This window comes from Sminthopsis crassicaudata, chromosome 1 (genome assembly GCF_048593235.1).
Source record: "Sminthopsis crassicaudata isolate SCR6 chromosome 1, ASM4859323v1, whole genome shotgun sequence".
NCBI lineage: Eukaryota > Metazoa > Chordata > Mammalia > Dasyuromorphia > Dasyuridae > Sminthopsis > Sminthopsis crassicaudata.
The window spans coordinates 258228174-258250410 of NC_133617.1; the positions used below are offsets into that span (position 1 = coordinate 258228174).

General features: G+C 33.2%; 1 protein-coding gene across 2 annotated transcripts in view; it reads right to left on the reverse strand.

Annotated features, from left to right (window-relative positions):
• RB1CC1 (RB1 inducible coiled-coil 1) overlaps nt 1-22237 on the reverse strand; it is a 68724-nt gene that overhangs the window by 31648 nt on the left and 14839 nt on the right. For both annotated transcript variants that reach the window (XM_074278304.1, XM_074278293.1), the window contains exons 4-8: nt 19889-20015; nt 19421-19591; nt 11641-11843; nt 9996-10428; nt 2765-2935 (exon numbers count right to left, since the gene is read on the reverse strand). In XM_074278304.1, coding sequence (XP_074134405.1) covers nt 2765-2935; nt 9996-10428; nt 11641-11843; nt 19421-19591; nt 19889-20015 — 1105 coding nt within the window. The remainder of the gene's footprint in view (nt 1-2764; nt 2936-9995; nt 10429-11640; nt 11844-19420; nt 19592-19888; nt 20016-22237) is intronic.

Genomic DNA, 22237 nt, shown 5'->3' on the forward strand with positions numbered 1-22237 from the left:
TATCTACATTTTTAAAAATAAATATTTCGATTAAAATATTTATTAGAATAGAATTTGATTTTAATTTATTAAGTACTCATTAAGATTTATATTTATCAGGCTCTGTATTAGGTGCTGAAAGTGAAAACAATCCCTACTTTCAAAGTTTATATTCTCCTGCATTCATGAATTGATGTGGAGCTTTTTGTTCAGATTCAAGACTCTCATATCCTTAATAGAAAATCTGCTCTTATTTTTTGACAAAATGAAAATATACACATACACACACAAATACAATTAAAAACCACACAAATAAGACTCAATAAAACTTTAGACAAGATATTGTTGAATAAATCAGATTTTAAAATTATAAATGAACTTCTAGAATTTTCTAATTTGAACCTAATCTCTTCATTTTAAAAAGAATCAAAATAATATGTAAAATGAGTGTTTTAAGTATAATCATAAACTTAAGAGAATGGCAAAGATCAGCAAATTGTAGTGTACCAGAATCAAAAGTCTAACAATTAATAAAGGTTTCATTCTACCAAACAACATATGGAGATCACATTTGCTCATTTGGCTTAGGCCCTCTATAAGCTTGCTTCTTGGGCTGTGAATTCCGTGAATTTCTAGTTATTTTTTAGATACTATACTATCTAACTTTGGGGAATATCCATCGAGATTTCACATCTTGGTATGGTGGATAGTCAGGAGGACCTGAGTTCAAGTCTTGCCTTAGACACTTAAAAGACTTCCTAGCTGTGTGACCCTGGGCAAGTCACTTAACCCCAATTGCCTCAGGGGAAAAATTCTTATTATCTACTTATCAGGACCTCATCATCTTTCATGGGGACTTTTTATCAGTAGTTTTTATTCAACAGTTACTTAAAACACTGCTCTGAACAAGTCACTTCACAGCTCAACTCTAGTAATTCTCTATTACTCCATTACTGCTAGGTTAAAACATAAAACTCCTCTGGTTAGACCCTTTCACAATTTGGATCTAATCTACCTTTCCACCTTTACATATTTACCTCCTTCAAGGACTTCAGTTCAGTCAAACAGGCGGTCTTATTAGTCCTCAAAAATGACTCCTATCTTGGTATGTTCTGGTACCTATAATGCATTCTTCCCTCATCATGTTGTAAAATATTAGTTTCCTTCAAAGTTCAATAGCTAGCTATGTGAAACTTTTATAGATGTGGCACAGCCCAGTGGAAGCATCATTAGGTCTGGAAGTTTTAAAGTTCACTCTAAGATATCTTATAGCCTTGTGACCTTGGACAAATCACTTAACCTTGATCTGCCAGTTTCCTCAACTGTAAAATGAAAATAGTATTTTCCTCTCAAAAATTGTGAGGATCAGATGAGAATATCCATAAAGTGCCTAGCACAGTGCTGCATTTTAAGTGTTTAATAAATGCTTGTTTCTGTCCTTTCTCATGAAAAAATCCTACCTTTATATTTATTTATTTCATGTATACTATACATGCATATATTGTGCCCCCTGATAAAATGCAAGTTTCTTGAGGGGACGAAGTACCTATGATAATATCTTGCACAAAATAAACAATTGTACCATTTGGTTGATTGAGTTAACTCAAATCCCTTAAACGCCATTCAAGCAAGTTATTTTGAGTGTTATGCCTGATAATTTTATTAGGATATTTAACTAAGAATAATCTAACAACATTTTTTTATTTTCAGTGAATAGGATCATTAAACCAATTCCTAACTTAAAATGTATATCTCTCCTTTAAATCTATTATTTGATCTGAGAGGGGAATGATATATGAATGATATACCTACTCTACAGTGATGTATTCCTAATTGTTAAGAAAGTGAATCAAAACCTGCTTTCTATTTGTCTACTCTTCTTTGTGACAACACTTCAAATATTCAAGAACGGCTATCAAGTTTCCTCTTGGTCCTTTCCCTTGGGCATGGCTTATTATCTTAGTTGCCTTCTCTTGGATTACATTCTTCTTTCAGACCTAAATAGTGTGATTTCAACATATCCCAATATAAAAACTTCCTCTAGCAATGCAGCTCACTAAGTTATCTTTCGTAATTAGTTATTAATTACATTTCTATATCACATTACAAATATATTATAAATAATAAACTTTATAATTTTAGAGAGCTGCCCTGTCCAGGGTTACACTATCTTTAACTGTCAGGAGTAGGTTAAGAGACAAGATTTTACTCACACCCCAAGGCCCATTCTATATCCACCATGCCAGTTTGCATTTCAGTCTGGCAATGTCCTTTTTAAAAAGTGATACCCATAACTGAAAATAATAAAATAGTACTTCACTTGAAGTATGATCAATTACATCTCCAATATTTCCAATCATATTTTTCTCCAGGTTTTTAAAATTTTCTAAAGGCTTAATTTCAAAGACAACTGGGAACAATACAAAAAAAAAAATTACTGATCACCTTAAAGTCCAATATAAATCTAATCATGAAACTCTAATAAGTAATACTAAAACCTATCCTAGCTTTCTTCAATAAATATATCCACTGGTTAATATGAATATCCTCATTTGCAATTAGTTTTCAAATCACTTTATTTTTATACTAATCTTACATTTACATTACATCTTTAATTCATCATTAAAAGGATTCAATAACATAATCCCATATATATACATATATATATATATATATATATATATATAAAAAGAATGTTTTTTGATTATGGTGAATAGATGCTATACAGAAGAAGAATTAAAGAAGAATTAAAGTTTTCTTTTCTAGTGTGAGGAGCCTTAATTACCTGAGCAAGTTCTTTTTGTTCATTTACCAATCGGCTGCAGCTAGCTATCATCTGGTCCAGTGCATAAAGCCTGTCTTCAAGTCCTTTAATGGCTTTCATGTTCTGATTATCCAGTTTGGCAACAGTTTGTCGACACTCTACCAAAAAGGGCTGAATGAATCTTGGATCAAGCTAAAAGACAAGGGCAAAGAAATGACATTTTGTATGTATCAAAACATATTCTTAAATCATAAAGAATTATTTCACCATCATTTCCACTACTAGATCATTTTCACTGCCAAAACACTGCTTAAATTCACTTCCTTAAATCAGCTCTAAAATAATAAGTCCAAATGATCACAAAGGAATTAAAAATAGCAATGCACCATAAATTCAAATCAATTTAGTTTGAATAATAAATTGGGTATGATACAAAAGTTAAGACTTCTAAAAAACAGAGCTGGTTCTAAAGCTGACTGGTCTTTCTGTAACTACCAAGTTATGTTATCACAAGAATTAAAAATTTTCAAATGACAGTTCTACTTGAGGCAACACTAAAAGTAGTATGAGAGTAGAAAGACTTCATTTAAAAATTAAGTGATGTCTCAGAACTTTGATAAGCTATACAATTGTGTTTCATTCCCAAAATCTTCTGGAACTCATTAAATTAAAAATATACCAGAATGACTAAAACATCTTCAACTAATTTTTAAAACATTTTTTTGCAACTGTAAATTACTAACTATGCCCAAAAGTATCTATTTTGACCTAGAAAATAGGCATTGTTACAAATATAGCTCAGGATAAAAGAAAAGTATATTGTTTGGAAATATATTTATATTAGCACTTATTGAAGTCACAAAAAAAACAAATAAAAGATATCATTGAGTGTAAACTGTTTGCATTTTTTGTTTTTCTTCCCAGGTTATATTTACCTTCCGAATCCAATTCTTCCTTTGCTGCAGTAGCAGCAGCAACAACAACAACAACAAAATTCGGTTCTGCACATATATATTGTACCTAGGATATACTATAACATATTTAATATATAGGGGAATGCCTGCCATCTAGGGGAGGGAGTGGAGGGAAGGAGGGGAAAAATCGGAACAGAAGGGAGTACAAAGAATAATGTAAAAAAATTACCTATGCATATGTACTGTCAAAAAATGTTATAATTATAAAATTAGTTTAAAAAAAAAAAAAAAAAAAAAAAGATATCATTGAGTAGCAGCTAAATGAATTATGGCCCATCATCATAATGGAGTATTATTGCATCATAAGATATGAACATAAAAAAACATAGGCCAGCATGGGGAAGACTTATATGAAATGTTCAATCAAGACAAGGTAAAGAGGAAGAAAGTGAAATGGAAAACTAAATGCTGTTACATGTACAAGTATAATGACCAAGAATAGCCTCAGAAAAAAAAAATTATGAAAAGGCATACTTACATATGGCATATACTCTCAGATTCATATATCATTTTTATGAAACTGATTTCCCACTCTCCCCAATTCCTTATATTTTATTCTTTAATACAACACATAGCTCTCTGTGGGGATGGGATAGTAAACAAATTTTGAAATGAGGATAATTTAAAAACAAAAACGTAATTAAATAATGGTTAAAATTTTTTAAAACAGATTGTTCTAAGTCATTAACAGGAGAAAAGCAAATTAAAAAAAAAAAAGGTTTTTCTTTAAATACAGAAACTAAATGGTAAAAGGAATTTAATTACTAAAAAATAAATTTAAAATTATTATTAATTTTAAAAATTAATATAATGGAGGTAAAGAATTTTACAACTATTTTTACTTTTTTAAAAAAGGAAAAAAGCATCAAGTTCAGAAATAATATTCTCTGTTTAAAAGCTGAATTCTGTCCCGGGTCCTCTTCTCTGTCTTCAATTGCCTAGATGTCTAGTAGACATTTTAAACTTAACAGGACCAAAACAATTCATTATCTTTTCCTAGAAACCTTCCCCCTCCCTCCTATCTTCTCCATTTCTGTAGTGAGCAATACTATTCTTGCAGGCCCTCAAACAGGTAATGTAGAAGTTAATCTCAAATCCTCATAGAGACTAGATGTGGATCAAAGCATAGTTTTTTTTACCTTTTGTTGTTTTACTTTACCTGGTGTTCCGTGTGTGTGTGTGTGTGTGTGTGTGTGTGTGTGTGTCGCCCACCCCTTTGATCTGATTTTACTTATGAATATGTAAATATGTTTGGAAAAATTGCACATGTTTAACCTATATCGGATTGCTAGCTATCTTAGAAAGCAATGGAAGTAGGGAAGGAGAAAAATTTGAAAAACATAAGGTTTTGCAAAAGTGAATGTTGAGAACTATCTTTGCATGTTATTTGGAAAAACAAAATACTATTTAAAAAAAGTTAAGGGTCTGAAATAGGATAGTGAAGTGGATGTATAACTGCATAGAAGAGAATGATACAAGTTATATAGCAGAAATGGAATTGACAATGACTAAAGAACGAGAGCTGCCCATCTCATTCCTTTGTAGAAGGTGGTCCACAAGTATAGAACATGGCAAATATTTTTAGACTTTTTCAATGAAATAATCAATAAACCTGATTTTCTCTTCCTTTTTTAACCTTTGCTTTTTAAAACGTTTTTTTTTTTGGGGGGGGGGTATTAAATGGTATGGCTATTGAGGAACAGAAAACAGTGGGAGAAATTTTGCCATATAAAAATAGAATGTATCAATTTTTTTTTTAAAGGTGAAGGAGGGTGACTGAGATTGCAAATATGCAAATTGGCAAAGATGCCAAATATGTGGCAACTAATTTTGGTGGAAGACTAGACTTGGTCTGAGATGTCAGGATTTTCTGGGTGCTTCCAATAGGTGCCAAATGGCAGCAAGAAGAATATCAACAGGAATTCAAGCTCTGGCATGAACTTCCGCATATCAGTTCTTGACCTCTTGTAACCATAGTGGATCAGACAGAGACAGTGATTCTATGGACTTTCTGGCTCCCAGCATAAGAGGAAAGAATCTAGTCATAGCAGTAGCAGTACCCAAGTGTGCCCAACAAGTACACGAGGCAATGACAGCACAGGTCAGCAGCAACATTGTACATAGAAGCAGAGCCAGGTCCCAAGCACAGGAAGGTCAATGCTTGGCTCAGCACAAGACAGCAGATTCCAAGCCCCATTACTGACAGTTGTCCTGTCCTGGCACAAAGAAGCAATGACAGCATTCAAGACAGCACTCTATTCCTGGGACATAGAGGTAACAGCTGACTGGCATAGTGGGCCATATCCAGGTCAAGGCAGAAAATGGTCAGTGGACAGAGAATTATACAGTGGCAAAGGGAGGTAGTGATCTAGGACCTAGCTTTAGGGGATAACAATGGAGTTGGTCCCTTTTAAAGACTAGGGGATAAGGAATAGGTCACAGTGAATGCCTTATTCATGGCTGAATAAGGTAGGAACAGGAAATTAACAGAGAAAAGAGAAGTAATTCTGTCTTCCCTCAGTTGTCAGCTAAAATTGTTGCATTCAATAATAATAATTGCAGTTTCTATCCTTTTCTAATCTTTTTTGTTCAAAGTACCTTAATAAAAATCTTCTACTTTTTTACTTTTCTTATCATGTTGTATTAAATGAATTGAAAAGACATTTAAGTGACAACTATTTGAAAAGTAGTTGAGTACCTGAGTAAATAAATTTGAACAAAAACAAAATTTGAACAAAAAAATTTGTGTCCAAGTAAAATAATTTTTGTGCTCAAGAAGCTTACATTTGAAGGGGAGGGAGCCAAAATATGCATAGCCTGGAAAGGAAACTATGATCAGGGAAGTCATGGGAATACAGAGTCTAGAAATACTCTTAAATACCAATGGCAGCACTGATTTGATTGTGATTTTGAAACTTGAAGGAGAAAGGAGTAAATGGGAGAGAGGGGGTAGGAGTGAAGGGAATTCAATGAGAAAATGACTGAGATTGAGTAAAGCATGGTTGAAGGCCACCCAGATTCAGTAGAACATGAGAGGCACTCTATGATCAGGATATCTAGGGCCCAAGGTAGGAATTCTAAAAGGTAAATGTCCCCAATAATCATTAAGGAGGCAGAAGTGGGGGCAGCTAGGTGGCACAGTGGATAGAGCACCAACTCTGAATTCAAGAGGACCCAAGTTCAAATCTGATCTCAGACACTTAACATTTCTTAGCTTCGTGACCCTGGGCAAGTCACTTAACCCCAGCCTCAGGAAAAAAAAAAAAGAAAAAAAAAAAAAGAGGCAGAAGTGAATGCCCTATCTCTGGGGTGTAGAACCCATTCTGAGCTACATTTTGGCATTCCTTTCCTAAGAGTATAACATACTTTAATATATAAATCTTCCATAACCTTCTTTTCCTTACACCACTTGTACAAATCATTTGTATATCTAAGTTGGTTGAAGCATACTGTGATTCCAAATTTCACTTTCCACTAATTGTTTCCAGCTATATTTTCAGTTTATTTTTAAAAGTTTCTCACCTTTATTGGATTTAACTTCCCTTTTGAGTTCCATAGGAACTTTCTTTCTTTTTTTTTTTTTTTAAAGGAGCCACTTCACTCCAAAAGTTCCCATCACTTCTACTTTTAACAACCAGTTCTTCCCAGACAGTAAGAATAAGAACCAGAACACTTTTGACACTTTATATTCATTCAGGTAAAATTGTCTTACTAGGTAGCTGCCGACAAGGAACTGACATCTGGAAGATAGAGCTGCAAATAGAGTTTGTTTTCATATATATAGAGTGGAATTGAGTATAAGTAAGTATATTGAGTATAAAGTAAGGGAAAAGTTCAGGACAAATCTGAGGAACATAAAATACTTAACTACCACTGATGTCAAAGGAAAGGATATTATAGAGAGATCAAAAATGATGAGCACAGTCCTTTCAATCTGGCAATTTTGAGATCCTAGAGAAAGTAGTCTCAGGAGAACAAGAGATCTGGAAGCCTAATTGGAAATGAGGCTTGGGTTAAGATTATATTAAAGAGTGTTTAAAACAAAACAAAACAAAAAAGTAAAAGCTGCAAACTTGGACAATTCTTTATACCCAAGAATTGTTCTTTGGAATTGAGCTGGTTAGGAAACATTGGATAAAACCACGAAAGGATGGTAAGATAAAATAAAGGTTTCCAAAAAGACAAGCCAGTAGAGAATTTAAAGATTAGAGGGATTCAGGCAATGATTAAAAGGTACAAACTCCTAGAAGATACAGGAAAAAATGGGATCAAGAAGAAAAGCTGAATAGTTTAGTTTGGCCAAAAAAAAAAAAAAAAAAAAAAAAAAAAAAAAAAAGATATATGTTCCTTGGATAATGGAAAAAAGGAAAGGGATAAAAACAGAGATGATGAGGGGTAGACCAGGAAAAATAAAAAGATCTGACAAGAGATGATCTTGACTTTATCAATAAAGAAAAAGGTGAATTTATATGTCTACTTTCTCCTAAGTAGAGGATGTAAGACAAAGAAGGCCTGCTAGACCTGGAGAGAGAAGAAACATTTTGGAATGTTTCTTTTTGGGAATGAATGAACTAGCATGCAACAAGGCCCAGATAAAAAAATTCAGTGGCATTCAGCAATGATGAAGTAGAAGCAAGGAAGTTAATTGGGATAGAAGAGTGGAGATGAGGTATGGTAGGGGAAATAAATCAAATGAAGAATTGAGAGGATGTGAATGTTGGGGGAAGAGGATTCAAGAAAAAAGAAGAAATAGAAGAAAACACAAGCCAATTATACTTGGGAAAGCAGGAAGGATAAACTAGACATGATTATATCATGGCAAAAAGAATCTGGAAGAGATAATATAAAAAAGATAGAAGTGAACTTAAAAGGAAAAGAGGTTGGTCTGTAAATGGCAATAAGAAAAATTTAATCAAATCTTCCTAACCTAGTATGTGTCAGGGTGACTAAAGGATATTATAAATAAATAATCTTCAAGAGAAACCAAAAGCTTCCAGGAATCCCAGTAGATAGAAAGAATATAAAACAAACACTGAAGTGGATTCCATTTAACAATATAGCAGGGCAAGGATCCAAAAAACACAATGAATAAAGAGGAAGAAAAGGTAAACTGTGTATAGACAGTAAGGGGGGGGAAGAGGAGTTCTGCCTCACTCCTCTGAATCTCAGGGACAAGAGAAGCAGAAAATGAGAATTTAGCATTCATGCACTGGGGGAAAGAACCATTTGATTAGAGTTTTGATTGTCCAGAGTCCTTTGAAAACAAAGTACAACATCAATATGAGAATAGATTTCAAATTCCAGTTTCTCTTTTCAAAGTACAATAATGATTGTTAACCTGATAGTTAAACAATCATTATCATAGCCATTTTACAAATAAATTGATGCCCAAAGAGAAGTAATTACCAAAAAACTAAACAATAATCAGAACAAAGATTCAAATTATTTTAGTTTAGTCTTCTAGACAAAAAACTACATATCTACCACATAAAATTTAGCTGATCCAAACTACTAATTCAAAGTAGCACTAATGACACAGAAAAACAAAAACAAAAAACAGGTCTGGACTTTTCAAATAAGCTTTCCTCACTTGTTACAATCCTGTTTATATGACTTTGTTTAACATTTCTTTATGGAGTCCTATATTTCCTATTTCCTTTGCCTATAGAGATATATTTAATCTATATAATTAAGGATTATAATAATCCTATTATATTTAAATAGGTCAGTATATTTTTATGATGAAACTCGCTCATAATCTTACTATTAACTGAATTTTCATAGTTTGTGGCTTTATCTTTGAATTTTATAATGAATACAACCTGATGAATTTAACATTTCAATGAAAGCAAAATGTTTAAAAATTGCACTTTAGGGGCAGCTAGGTGGCACAATAGATAGAGCACCAAACTTGAAGTCAGAGGACCTGAGTTCAAATCTGCCCTCAAACACTCAACACTTCCTAAATGTGTGACCCTACACACACTTAATGCCCCATTGCCTCAGCAAAAAAATAAATAAAATTGCATTTTAATATCAAAAACTTAAATATGGAAAAAGTATATCTCACTCTGTCATTTTAATAGTATTATATAATTTAAACATATTCCCTCATTTTCATTTACCTTCATAAAAACTTCAGATATTAATTAAATATGAGAGTTAATCTAAGATTTACCAGAGGAAAAAAAGGAATTAATCTGGAATATTTGGAACCAAGCAGTAAGATTGCAATAGCAACAAATTTATTATGTACAATTAGCAAAATGATTACTTACCCTGTTCATAGAATCAAAGCACTTCCTAACCAAAGATTCCACATCATTAGGTCTATCTTGAACATTTATCCAGTCTAATAAAGATACATTGAAAGAAGGCAAATCACTCTCTTTATGTTCTACTGAAATTTCTTCCTCCTGGACAGTGCTCTGACAAGATTCCCTAATTTCTTTGCCACTTTCAGGATCTGTGTTGTCCGGGGCTGAATGTTCCACTGACTTGCAATATGAGGCTAACAATGATTTGTTAGTCATCTGAGGCATATCAGGATAAAGCACCAATTCTGATGATTTTTCAGTTTCATTGTTCTCTGTTTCTTTTTCTTCATGTTCAGGAGAAGAATCAAGTCTTCCCAAACATTCCCTGTAGCTATGTCTTGTTAGGCACTCCAAAAGTGGAATCTTGGCCATTACTGAAACCGCAGTTCCTAAACTTAAAATAGAAGCAAATTGTCAATAGCAAGAAATATTCAAAAACAAAAAAACCCACTAATTTAAAGTAACTTCAAAGAATTACTAAATGAATTTACTGAATACTGGTACTACAGATGACTTAAGTCATCTTTATGCAATCTGACTTGATGGAAAAATAATTGATATGGTATAGAATATAATATTATAAATAACAGATTTGAAGTTAAAATTTGGTTTTGACTTGATTGTTGTACACAGTCCAACACTACCTAAGGTGCACATTGATGTGATAATTTCCTCATCTGTAAAATGGGGATAATATTTTATATATATAAATACATACATATAATGCTTGTTAACTGCTACATAATTACATATATTACAATAGACTAGTATATGTTGATATAGCACAAACTATATGAGTTACTTTCAGGCTTAAAAATTATTTGATACATATGTGATCTATCTATACTAGTTACTAAAAATTTTTTGTCATAAAATTTTTTTAAATGTATTTTTAATAATTGAAATGCTCTCTTTTTAAGGCTGACTACTGTCGTTTTTATACTATTCATTTTATTTGCCTATCTTTCTTTTTAAAATTTCTTTTGTAATTACCTTTTTATTCTCAATGGTTTAATATGCAATTATGGAAGAAGACGGTCTAATGTTTTACCACATTTCAAATTTTGTTGTGGTAGAACTAGGGGAAAATCTAACAAAAATTCTGATAAAATCTGATATAAAATATCAGAAAATTTTTTTTAACAATTTAAAAAAAAATTTTAATTTTGATATTTAAATTTTAATATTATATTCTATATCCTGACAAATCAGGTTTTTTTAATCAACTTTTTCATTATACATATTATTTATTGTATTTAATTCCTCAAGATATCTGTAGAGTATGTTTCTTAAAATTCTGAAAACAGATCATCTAGACCAGTGGTCCTCAAACTTTTTAAATAGGGAGCCAGTTTACTGTCCCTCAGACTGTTGGGAGGGCAGGACTATAGTAAAAACAAAAACTCACACTCAGTGTCCACCCCTCACCCCTTTTGCCATAACCCAGCGGGCCGCATCTGGCCCGCGGGTCGTAGTTTGAGAACCCATGATCCAGACAATCACTTAAGATAACTTAGCCCAAAAACTAACAATTAAAAGGAAAAAAAAAAAACAAAATAAAAACTATAATTTAGTTCAATTCTACAGGTATTATTAGTAGACATACTGTGTAAGCTTCAACTTGATATCTTCTACAGACTGTAGGTAATTTGAATAAGCACTTTCAAACTTGGAAAGCAGTTTTTGGTAGGATAATGTACAATCCTCTAAATTGGCCATTATTGCAGCCCAGCCTTGATGTTGCAGATGTTCATCATGGACTAGACCTTCACAAAAGGAACAAAGTTTCTTGGCAACTTCATGCATTTCCTATGTGGGAAAAAAAAAATGAAGAAAAATATTCCATTAAATCATTTTAAACATGACCTACTACTACTCAAGTAGAGAAGGCAATGACAAAAGATCCTAGGAGGCAAGGGACAATGATAACTATTTCCCTTATGGCAACTATAACAAAAGCTGTGAATGTGTTTCTCCTGAGATTTCAAAATGGCTAAATCAAGTCAAACAAACTTCTTAAAAACTAAAATTCTAATTTTGTTTTATTTGTGCCTTTTTTTTTTTTTTTGGCGAAGCAATAGGAGTTAAGTGACTTGCTCAGGGTCACACAGCTATTAAGTATCAAGTGTTTGAAGCCAAATTTGAACTCTGGTCCTCCTCACTCCAGGGCCATGAACTATCCACTATGCCATCTGGCTGCCCCTAAAAGCGTAATTCTTTAAAAAATAAAAATGAAAAGATAAAATTTTAAAAATAATAAAGTTGCAACAAAAAATACACATTGAAGTTGAATGTTATTACAGTTTTAGTATATGGAATTTAAATTTCATCTTCAATGTTTGGTACTTGTGCCAGTTTCCTCATCTATAAAAGGACGTTTTGGGGGTACTATGGCATTCCTTCCTGCTTCTAGATATGTGAACTCTAGGATTCTGACAGAGACAATATAGGACTGTGAAACCAGGACTTGAGAAAAGGAAAACTTCTAGACTAGAGACTTCTGGGAATTATTATTTCCAGTCATTATTCTGGGAAGCAAACCCTTTGGAGATACAGCCTGGGTTCCTGCAAGTGGCACAGCCATAACAACTGAAGACCTCCCTCCCAGTTGTTATCATAGTCCTTTTCATTCTCAAATGGTTCAACAACACGCTTATCATTTTATTAGTAAAAATGACAAAAAGCATTATCTGCTTTACTAGTGTACCAGTGTAAGAGACTTTTCCATATGACGTGTAACTTTCATGTATTATCTGCCTTATGAGAATGTGAGCTCCTTAAAAGCAAAGACAATCCTATTTTTCTACTTGTATCCTACTTAATATTTAAAAACAGTGCTTTGTACATAGTAAGAGCTTAATAAATCTTTCATTCATTCATTCATTCACTCACTCAATCATTCCACAATCCTGGAATATTATCTTAGTCCTCAGGACTACAAAAAGCAAGTAACTCCAGATCTACAAAAGCAAGATATCTTACTTGGCATTTTTTTTTTCAATTAAGACTCTTTGCATAGACTAAAATAACTAATTCTTCACAAATGTTTCAATGAAAAATTATTTACGGGCCCACATGAATCAGATATTAGAACTATTAATATGTTGAACTATAAAGACTGAGTGTATCTATATATACAAACCTGTGATTTCATTTCTTCAATTAAGGGAAATCAAGGTGCAAAAACATCTTTCAATATAAAAAGACTGACAACTTTTTATAACTATTTAATTAACCATATTGTTTTTGTGTCATTTTTCAGTTTCATGAAGACCATGGACTCATAGAGGGAAAATTACAGATTACATTAAAAAATTAAGATTACAAAGGAAATGAATTAGAATGAGAAAATTCTTATGTTTCTTAAAATTCTGAAAACAGATCATCTAGACCAGTGGTCCTCAAACTTTTTAAATAGAAAATTCTTATTCTTATTTATGGTATCAGAGAATTAAGAGATATAATACTGACTTTAAAGGCCAATTAGTTCAGCCTCTTCATTTTACAGTTAAGATGGTTACAGCCTAGAAATATGAAGTGACCTATACAAGGTAAGTGGCAAAAAAAGTGTTATGAATCAAGGACAAAATTTAGTCCTTTATTCACTACAATAAATTGCAAAAGTCCAGAACAATGATCTGGGTTAATTAGAGGTTAACTGATTTAATAATAGCTATACACAAATGATAATTAGTATTTATACAGTACTTAAAAGTTAGCAAAGTTCTTTACAAATCCCTTCCTAACTTGAGGTCTGTGCTGTTATCTCTATGTTATAGATGAGGAAACTAAGGCTGACAGAAGTTAAGTAGTTTGCACAAGATCATACAGTAATTGTCTTTAATCTATATTTGAACTCAGGTTTTTCTGATTTCTAGTCTGATGTGCTCATTACTGTGGCATTTCAGTTTACTTGTCCTTGTTCACAAAACTTATGTCAGAGTCAAGACTTAAACCCAGATATTTAAAGCATTCCCTTTCAACCATTGTGACATGAGGCATGTTATGTGTATATGAAGGATGGGTTGGGGGATGGAGGAATTGGTCTCCAGTGGCTAAACTTTATCTGTAGTTATTGTCAACAAAAACAACACTATTACTAAAGAATATATACAAAATTATAATAAAGGATAAGCAAAAATACTAAAATTGGATAAATTATTTGCACATACAATTATTTTAGTTAGGCTAATTTAGTTAATTATTTAATTAGGTTAGTCAAGAAGATTCCTAGAAATCAACTTTAATGACAAGCAGAAATAAGGTTTTTAAGGCCTAACTAAAAAGAGTTGGCAGATAAAAGGTTCTCAATGATTGTAACATACCATTAGGAAAGGAAGAAATCAAGTTTACACTTTTTCACAAAGGAGGGAAAATTAAAGAAAATTGCAAACAACTTTTCATCAAGGAAGGAAAGTTGTAAAGAAAAGTACAATCAACACTGAGATTTCACTTCCCACCAAGAAAATAACAAAAGATTATTCCTATCAGTGTAAGGGGTTGTAGAAATGAGGTGCAGTCAGATTCTCCTTGTACCAGACCACCAAAATGTCTGCTACAGAATGATTAGTGTTATGAGGTTGATCAGGAGTATTTAATTATGCTGCTAAGTCACCAAAACCATTTGGTATTGGCTAAGAAATAGACCAGTCGATCAGTGGAACAGATTAGGTACAAAGGACAAAAAAGGGTACAACTATAGTAATCTAGTATTTGACAAACTCAAAGTTACCAACATTTGGGATAAAAATTCATTATTTGAAAAAAAATGTTGGGAAAACTGGAAATTAGTATGGCAGAAATTAGATATGGATCCACACTTAACACCATATACCAAGATAAGATCAAAATGAGTCCATGATTTAGGCATAAAGAATGAGACCATAAAATAGATTAGAAGAACAGAAGATAATCTACCACTTAAACTAGTGGAAGAGGAAGGAATTTATGACCTGAGGAGAACTTGAGATCATTATTGACCACAAAACAGAAGATTTTGATTACATCAAACTAAAAGGTTTCCTTACAAACTAATGCAAACAAGATTAGAAGGGAAGTAACAAATTGGGAAAATATTTTTACAGTTAAAGGTTCTGATAAAGGCCTCATTTCCAAACTATATAGAGAACTGACCCTAATTTATAAAAAATCAAACCATTCTCCAATTGATAAATGGTCAAAGGATATGAACAGACAATTCTCAGATGATGAAATTGAAACTATATCCACTCATATGAAAGTGTTCCAAATCACTACTGATCAGAGAAATGCAAATTAAGACAACTCTGAGATACCATTACATACTTGTCAGATTGGCTAAGATGACAGGAACAAATAATGATGAATGTTGGAGGGATGTGGGAAAACTGGGACACTAATGCATTGTTGGTGGAGTTGTGAAAGAATCCGGCCATTCTGGAGAGCAATTTGGAACTATGCCCAAAAAGTTATCAAACTGTGCATATCCTTTGATCCAGCATTGCTGCTATGGGGCTTATATCCCAAAGAAATATTGAGGAGGGGAAAGGGACCTGTACGTGCCAAAATGTTTGTGGCAGCTCTTTTTGTTGTGGCTAGAAACTGGAAAACGTATCGATGTCCATCAACTGGAGAATGGTTGGGTAAATTATGGTATATGAAGGTTATGGAATATTATTGTTCTGTAAGAAATGACCAGCAGGAGGAATACAGAGAGGCTTGGAGAGACTTACATCAACTGATACTGAGTGAAATGAATAGAACCAGAAGATCGCTGTACACTTCAATGCCGTATGAAGATATATTCTGATGGAAGTGGATATCTTCAACATAAAGAAGATCCAACTCACTTCCAGTTAATCAATGATGGACAGAAATAACTACACCCAGAGAAGGAACACTGGGAAGTGAATGTAAATTGTTAGCACTACTGTCTATCTACCCAGGTTACTTATACCTTCAGAACCCAATTCTTAACGTGCAACAAGAAAATGGGATTTACACACATATATTGTATCTAGGTTATACTGTAACACATGTAAAATGTATGGGATTGCCTGTCATCTAGGAGAGGGAGTAGAGGGAGGAAGGGGAAAATTTGGAAAAATGAATACAAGGGATAATGTTACAAAAAAATTACTCATGCATATGTACTGTCAAAAAAATTTTTTATAATTATAAAAAAAAAAAAAAAAAAAGTAACAGATTGGATAAAGCATTGTGCCGAGTCAGAAATGTGTGCCAGCAATTATCTACCACATTTTAGAATAAAATTAAATAATTGTAAAAAAAAAAAAATTAATAATAATAATAATTATGCTGCTAAGAGCAGGCTAAATCCAATATTGTCTTTAGCAAGGAAAAGGGGTTTTAACAATTAAATGGGGGAAAACAAGTACCTAGTACTAAACAGGAGGAAGAAGCCATTAACACTTGACAAGTGAGGAATTATAGGGCTGACCCTAAAAGGAAGTTTGGGTCCTAATAAGCATTAGCTGTTGGGACATTTACCAAAGAGGTTAACTGTAAAACAGAAATATACCATGAGGCCAGAGTAGCCTTTAAAAAAAAAAAAAAAATCAGTTATAACAAGGAGCCTCTGTAGCAGGCTAAATTCAGAGAAGTTAGCAAGCTGTTTACTGGAAACAGTAAAGCTGGAGTTCCAGAGACCTCCACCTAGGATGGGACTGTAATCAAAAGCCCAAGTTAAGAACAAAAGGACCACTTAAAGGCTGAGATGATCAGAAGTTGCCTCAGGAAATAGGCAGGCTTCCATACCCAGTGATTCAGGTTTTCTCAGATAATGCCCACCTGGATAACCCAAGACTTTATCAGAAACATAGACATTCATGTATTATTGGTGGAGTTGTAAACATGTTCAACTATATGGGTAAGCAATTTGCTGTTATTTAAAGTCACTAAAACTTTAGTGCATAATTTTTAACCCAGGAATCCACTAAAGGCAAATACCCCAAGAAAATCATTAATTTAAAAAGATTCTACAAAACAAACTAACAGGGTCTCTAATTCTCAAAAACTATCCAAGAACAAAACTAACTTATGAGCAATTCCAGCTATCTTTACTGGTCAAAACACCAAAAAGCATACAGTGGTGAGGTCATGAGGCCACAAACTCTGGCAAGATGTAGCTTGTGCTCTGGGATACTAATTTCCCTGCCTGCCCAGTCTATTCCAGCACACCCTGTCCCTGCCCTCACTCTCCCATTCTGTGACAAGACACAGTAGAACTAAACTTCCACCACTTCCAAGAGGAGGAAGCAAAGAAGGTAAAAAGGGCGGTTCTGCCTAGGGCAGCAAAGCTTAGCCAGCAAATTAAGAACAAAGAGAACTAAATCAGAGTGCAACTCTGCCTCACTTAAATCTAATTTACATGCTTATCAAAAGCCTCTAAGCAAGAAAGAAAAGGGAGTTAGACAAGGATTCGGATGGAGATAATCCCACTTCCCCAGAAGACACTTGGTATAAGTTTTAGCTTGGTGAAAGATTAATAACCAATATAATAAGAGCCACAGAGTCTACTACAATATTTGGGAGACCACCCATCAAACAGAGAGAAGTCAGGAAATGAAAGACAGGAGAATAAAAGGGCACAGGGGGGAATAAAACAAATCAAAGATCTCAGGAAGAAGACAGCTCAATTAAAAACCTAGAACACAAATATATAAAACAGAAATTATTAAAACATAAGTAAAAAAGGCTCCCAAGAGATTTAAATGACTGCAAATATCTCTAAATAAAAACTGCAAAACAAAGGAAATTAAACCGATTCCAGATGAAATCTATGGATTTCCAAGAGAGAACTGAATAGCAGCAAATTTTCCCAAATGGTTCCTGAAAGTTAAAAAGGAACAAAATGACAGATTTATGTCTTGCATAGCAATATCAACAAAAGAAATCATGACTAAAGAGAAAACAAGTGATTGGAATAAAAAGAAAATATTGATATAAATAAAGCATGCTGTAAAGTAGCATTTTTTGTGCTAGCAAAGAACTGGAAACAAGAATATTCATCAATTAGAAAATGATTGTGTTACATGGAATATAATGAAATATTAGTGGGTTGTAAAAAGTGGTGAATATATGATAACTACAGAGAAGAGTGTAAAGAAATGGACTGAGTGAAGCACAACAAAATACATACAATTGATTAAGTTTAGATTTAGGTGTTCCCTTCTGTTGGGGAATTAAATGAGGTCTAGATTTAGGGAGCCAAAATGAAATTAAGGTTCCTGGTGGTGAGGGAGTAAAATGAGGTCTAGTTGCAGGTTTGTGGTTCAAGGAACCAAATGGAGAAGCTTGGCTTCCCTATATGCCTTGGGATTTGGCACATGGGTAGGGATTTTGGGGAATCCCGATTAAGTCAGCACAGAGATTCCTCGTAAAGGAATTAGGAACCCAAAAACCTAGATTGATAAAAGAGGTTTAGTATTGACATTGGGAAGTCGGCCTTTGCTATGCAAGAATTGAAGGTTGAATTCCTTAGTGGCAAAGTCTGACATAGAAGTTTAAAGAAATCCAGGCAGAGAGGAATAAAGTCTCATTAGGGAAATAGGTGAGGATAAAGAGAGGGTAGCAGTGGAACAGAGTATTATTCCAGAGGTTTCCTTGGCATAGCATGGCATGGCATGGCATGTTAGGATCTCTGCAAAGAAAGGATTTTAGATTGACTTTTTTATAAGCCTGGGCTACAATCTGGGGGTTGCTCTTGATGGGGATGGGTCCTGCTTGAGCTGAATTGAAAAGAAGATCTTCAATTGAATCCAGTTGGAATTCTTTAGCTCAGGACTCAACCAGCCCCACCTAGACCACTAGGTCTGATTCCACTTTACCTGATTCCCTGGGGCTCTTACTGAGGCAGGAGATTTTCTCCTCCAAGGAGCATCAAGTGCTTTACCTCATGTCTCATTCCCAAAGTCAGGGAGAAAGAGTTATGGGGCTCCTCTCATCATTTTGACTACGTTAACATACATAAAAGAACTACCACACATGGGGCAGCTAGGTGGCACAGCAGATAGAGCACCAGCTTACTTTCCTAGCTGTGTGACCCTGGGTACCCTTAACCTGAATTGCCTCAGCAAAAAACAAAACAAAAACAAAAACAAAAACAAACTACCACACAATAATAAAAAATGAATGTTATAAAGTTACAAAGAATAAATATGACCCCAAAGGAGACTGACTTCTCCAGAGGGAGGGAAAGACAATAGCATGCAACACTGAACAATCAGTTCTCGATTTTTCTTCTTTTTTGATTTTCATAAACAAAAATTTATGTTTAATGTGAAGGCTCTAATAAATAAAAGATTCTAATGACGTAAAATAAAAAAATTCTGCTGGACACAAGTTGAAATTATTTGAAGTTTAAAAGATATTTGTGTACAACTTACCACAGCAAGCTGTGTTCTTGAAGCTACCGTATGGAAAACTGCAGGCATCATTAAAGACTCTTCAACTTTTAATTCCATGTCATTTTCTGCTGAAAATGTTGTTTTGGGAATAGCAGGAGGACGATCACATAAGATCATTTCTTTATTAAACAGAAAAATTGGATTTGTGTCCTACATTATAAAAGGAACATAATTTTAAAATTAAGTAAATTTTATTCATAAGCCTTCCCAACTTTAAAATTATTATTATAAGATTCATAGCAAAATTATTTATTAGCATACAGATACTTCATAATTCTTCTGGCTGTATTTCTTCCACATTCACTACACTCACACAAAAAATAAACAAAAATCCTTCCAATCTCCTTAAAAAGATTATCTAGGATGCAAGCCTAAGAATTTTTAGGTTCTAATTAGTTTCCTCCTCAGACGAAATGTATATAATAGAAGACAGGTGTGTATACTTACTGTCCCAGCACTATAAGTGCATACTCTTCTATCTGAAGCCATACATTCTCCTCCATTTACTACCAGTACCTGCTGGTGAATTGCAATCTTATATTTGCTTTGAATTGCATGTTTAAGGTCTGCCACACTAAGAGAAAAGATAAGCAAGTTATTTCACAGTTGCTTCAATAAGAGTATCTTTCACATATAAAATACAAATTTAACTGGCTTATGCTAAATTCAAATTAAGATAGTTCAAGACAAATTTTATTAAATTGTAAAAGTTGTAATAATTACAAGGGACTATATACTCACAGACAAGTAAAACTTTCCTTTTGATGATATCTTTTTTAATTTAGTAACAAAAAAAACAAAACAAACAAAAAAAAAAACCTTACTTTCTTAAGGAAAATTCTCAATAAAATCTGGTATAAGTTGTAACCTAATACAAAATGAAACTGATTTCAATGTCAATATGACACTTAAGACAGTTTCAAGTGTTGGGGGACTCAGGAAATCAAACAATTCCAAACCTATTTTATAAACTCTCTCTCAAATGTTAAATCTTTCACTTTTATTGGAAAGGAGAAAAAAAGCAATTTCATAATTCAAATGTAAGCAATCTTAGTTTTTATACCAAGATTCTGTAAACTACCTAAAATTCTGTAAATTTGAATTTTAATTAAGATTATTTTCCATTTAAATGTGAGAATGATTTTAAAACTAAAGGCATGGAATATTTTTTTGTATTCATTTTCTATTTGCAAGGAGCCAATTACATCTATATCCATGGCTCTTAATATCCTGAACGTGACTACGTATTTTTATTTAAACTTGTTTTGGCTACTTGTAAGATTTTTTACTTATCCTTGAAGTTCTGGATTTTGGCTGCATTGCACTTGGCTTTATTTCAAGAAATGACTGGTAGATGCTATTTCATTCTGTTTCTTTTTGCCCTCTGTTTCTAAAAGATTTTTACTCATTTTTGGGCTCCTTGAAATAGGTTAACAAAATTATTTGGTTATGATTTTCAGAAAATCTAATAATATATTCATTTTTTTTTTTTTCTGAGGCTGGGGCTAAGTGACTTGCCCAGGGTCACACAACTAGGAAGTGTTTAAGTATCTGAGACCAGATTTGAACTCGGGTACTCCTGAATTCAAGGCTGGTGCTCTATCCACTGCGCCCCCTAGCCGCCCCCAATATATTCATTTCTATGAGATTTTCTGAAACCTATGTGATCTAGTGTAGTATAAAGACCACACTGCTCTTTAATTATTTTCCCATACAACTACAGAATCAATTTGTAGTCTGACTCTCTCAATCCTGGCTTTTCTATATCCTAAAATGACAGCTCTTCCCTAAAGTTTGTTCTTTTCTAGTCCTTGACAATCTTTCACATACTTCATGATCTTTCACTGACAATAATTTTTTCAATTCTCTTTGCAACTATAACAAAGATAACAGAAGCAGTCAAATATTCTCTATGTCCTCATGCATCTCAGGTTATTAAAACTTAAATTTCTTGCTAACCTTGGCAATAAGAAAAGAAAAAGAGATTGAAGGAATTAGAGTAGGTAATGAGGAAATCAAATTATCACTTTGCAGATGATATGATACCCCAGAGAATCAACTCAAAAACTTTAGCAAAGTTGCAGGATACAAAATAAATCCACATAAATCAGCATTTTTATATATCATTAACAAAATCCAACAGCAAGAGATACAAAGAAAAATTTCATTTAGAATAACTATTGCTAATATAAAATATTTCAGAATTTATCTGCCAAAGGAAAGTCAGGAACTATATTTAAGCAAAATTACAAAACACTTTCCACACAAATAAAATCAGATCTAAGCAACTGGAAAAATATCAAGTGCTCGTGGATAGATTAAGCAAATATAATAAAGATGAAATACTGCCTAAATGAATCTAAATAAATGAATTTATTTAGTGCTATGCCAATCAAACTCCCAAGAAAACTATCTTACTGAACTAGAAAAAAAAATAACAAAATTCATCTGGAAGAATAAAAGGTAAAGAATTTCAAAAGAATTAATGAAGAGAAAAGCAAACGAAGGTGGCCTAGCTGTACCAGATCTAAAACTATATTATAAAGCAGCAGTCATTAAAACCATTTGGTACTGGCTAAGAAAGAGAAGTTGATCAGTGGAATATGTTAGGTTCACAGAACAAAATAGCCAATAACTATGACAATCTAGTATTTGGCAAACCCAAAGGCCCCACGTTTTGTGAATTCACTATTTGACAAAAACTGCTAGGAAAATTAGAAACTAGTCTGGCAGAAAAGTAGACAGACCCACATCTAAGACCGTATTCCAATGTAAGGTCGAAATGGGTTCATGATC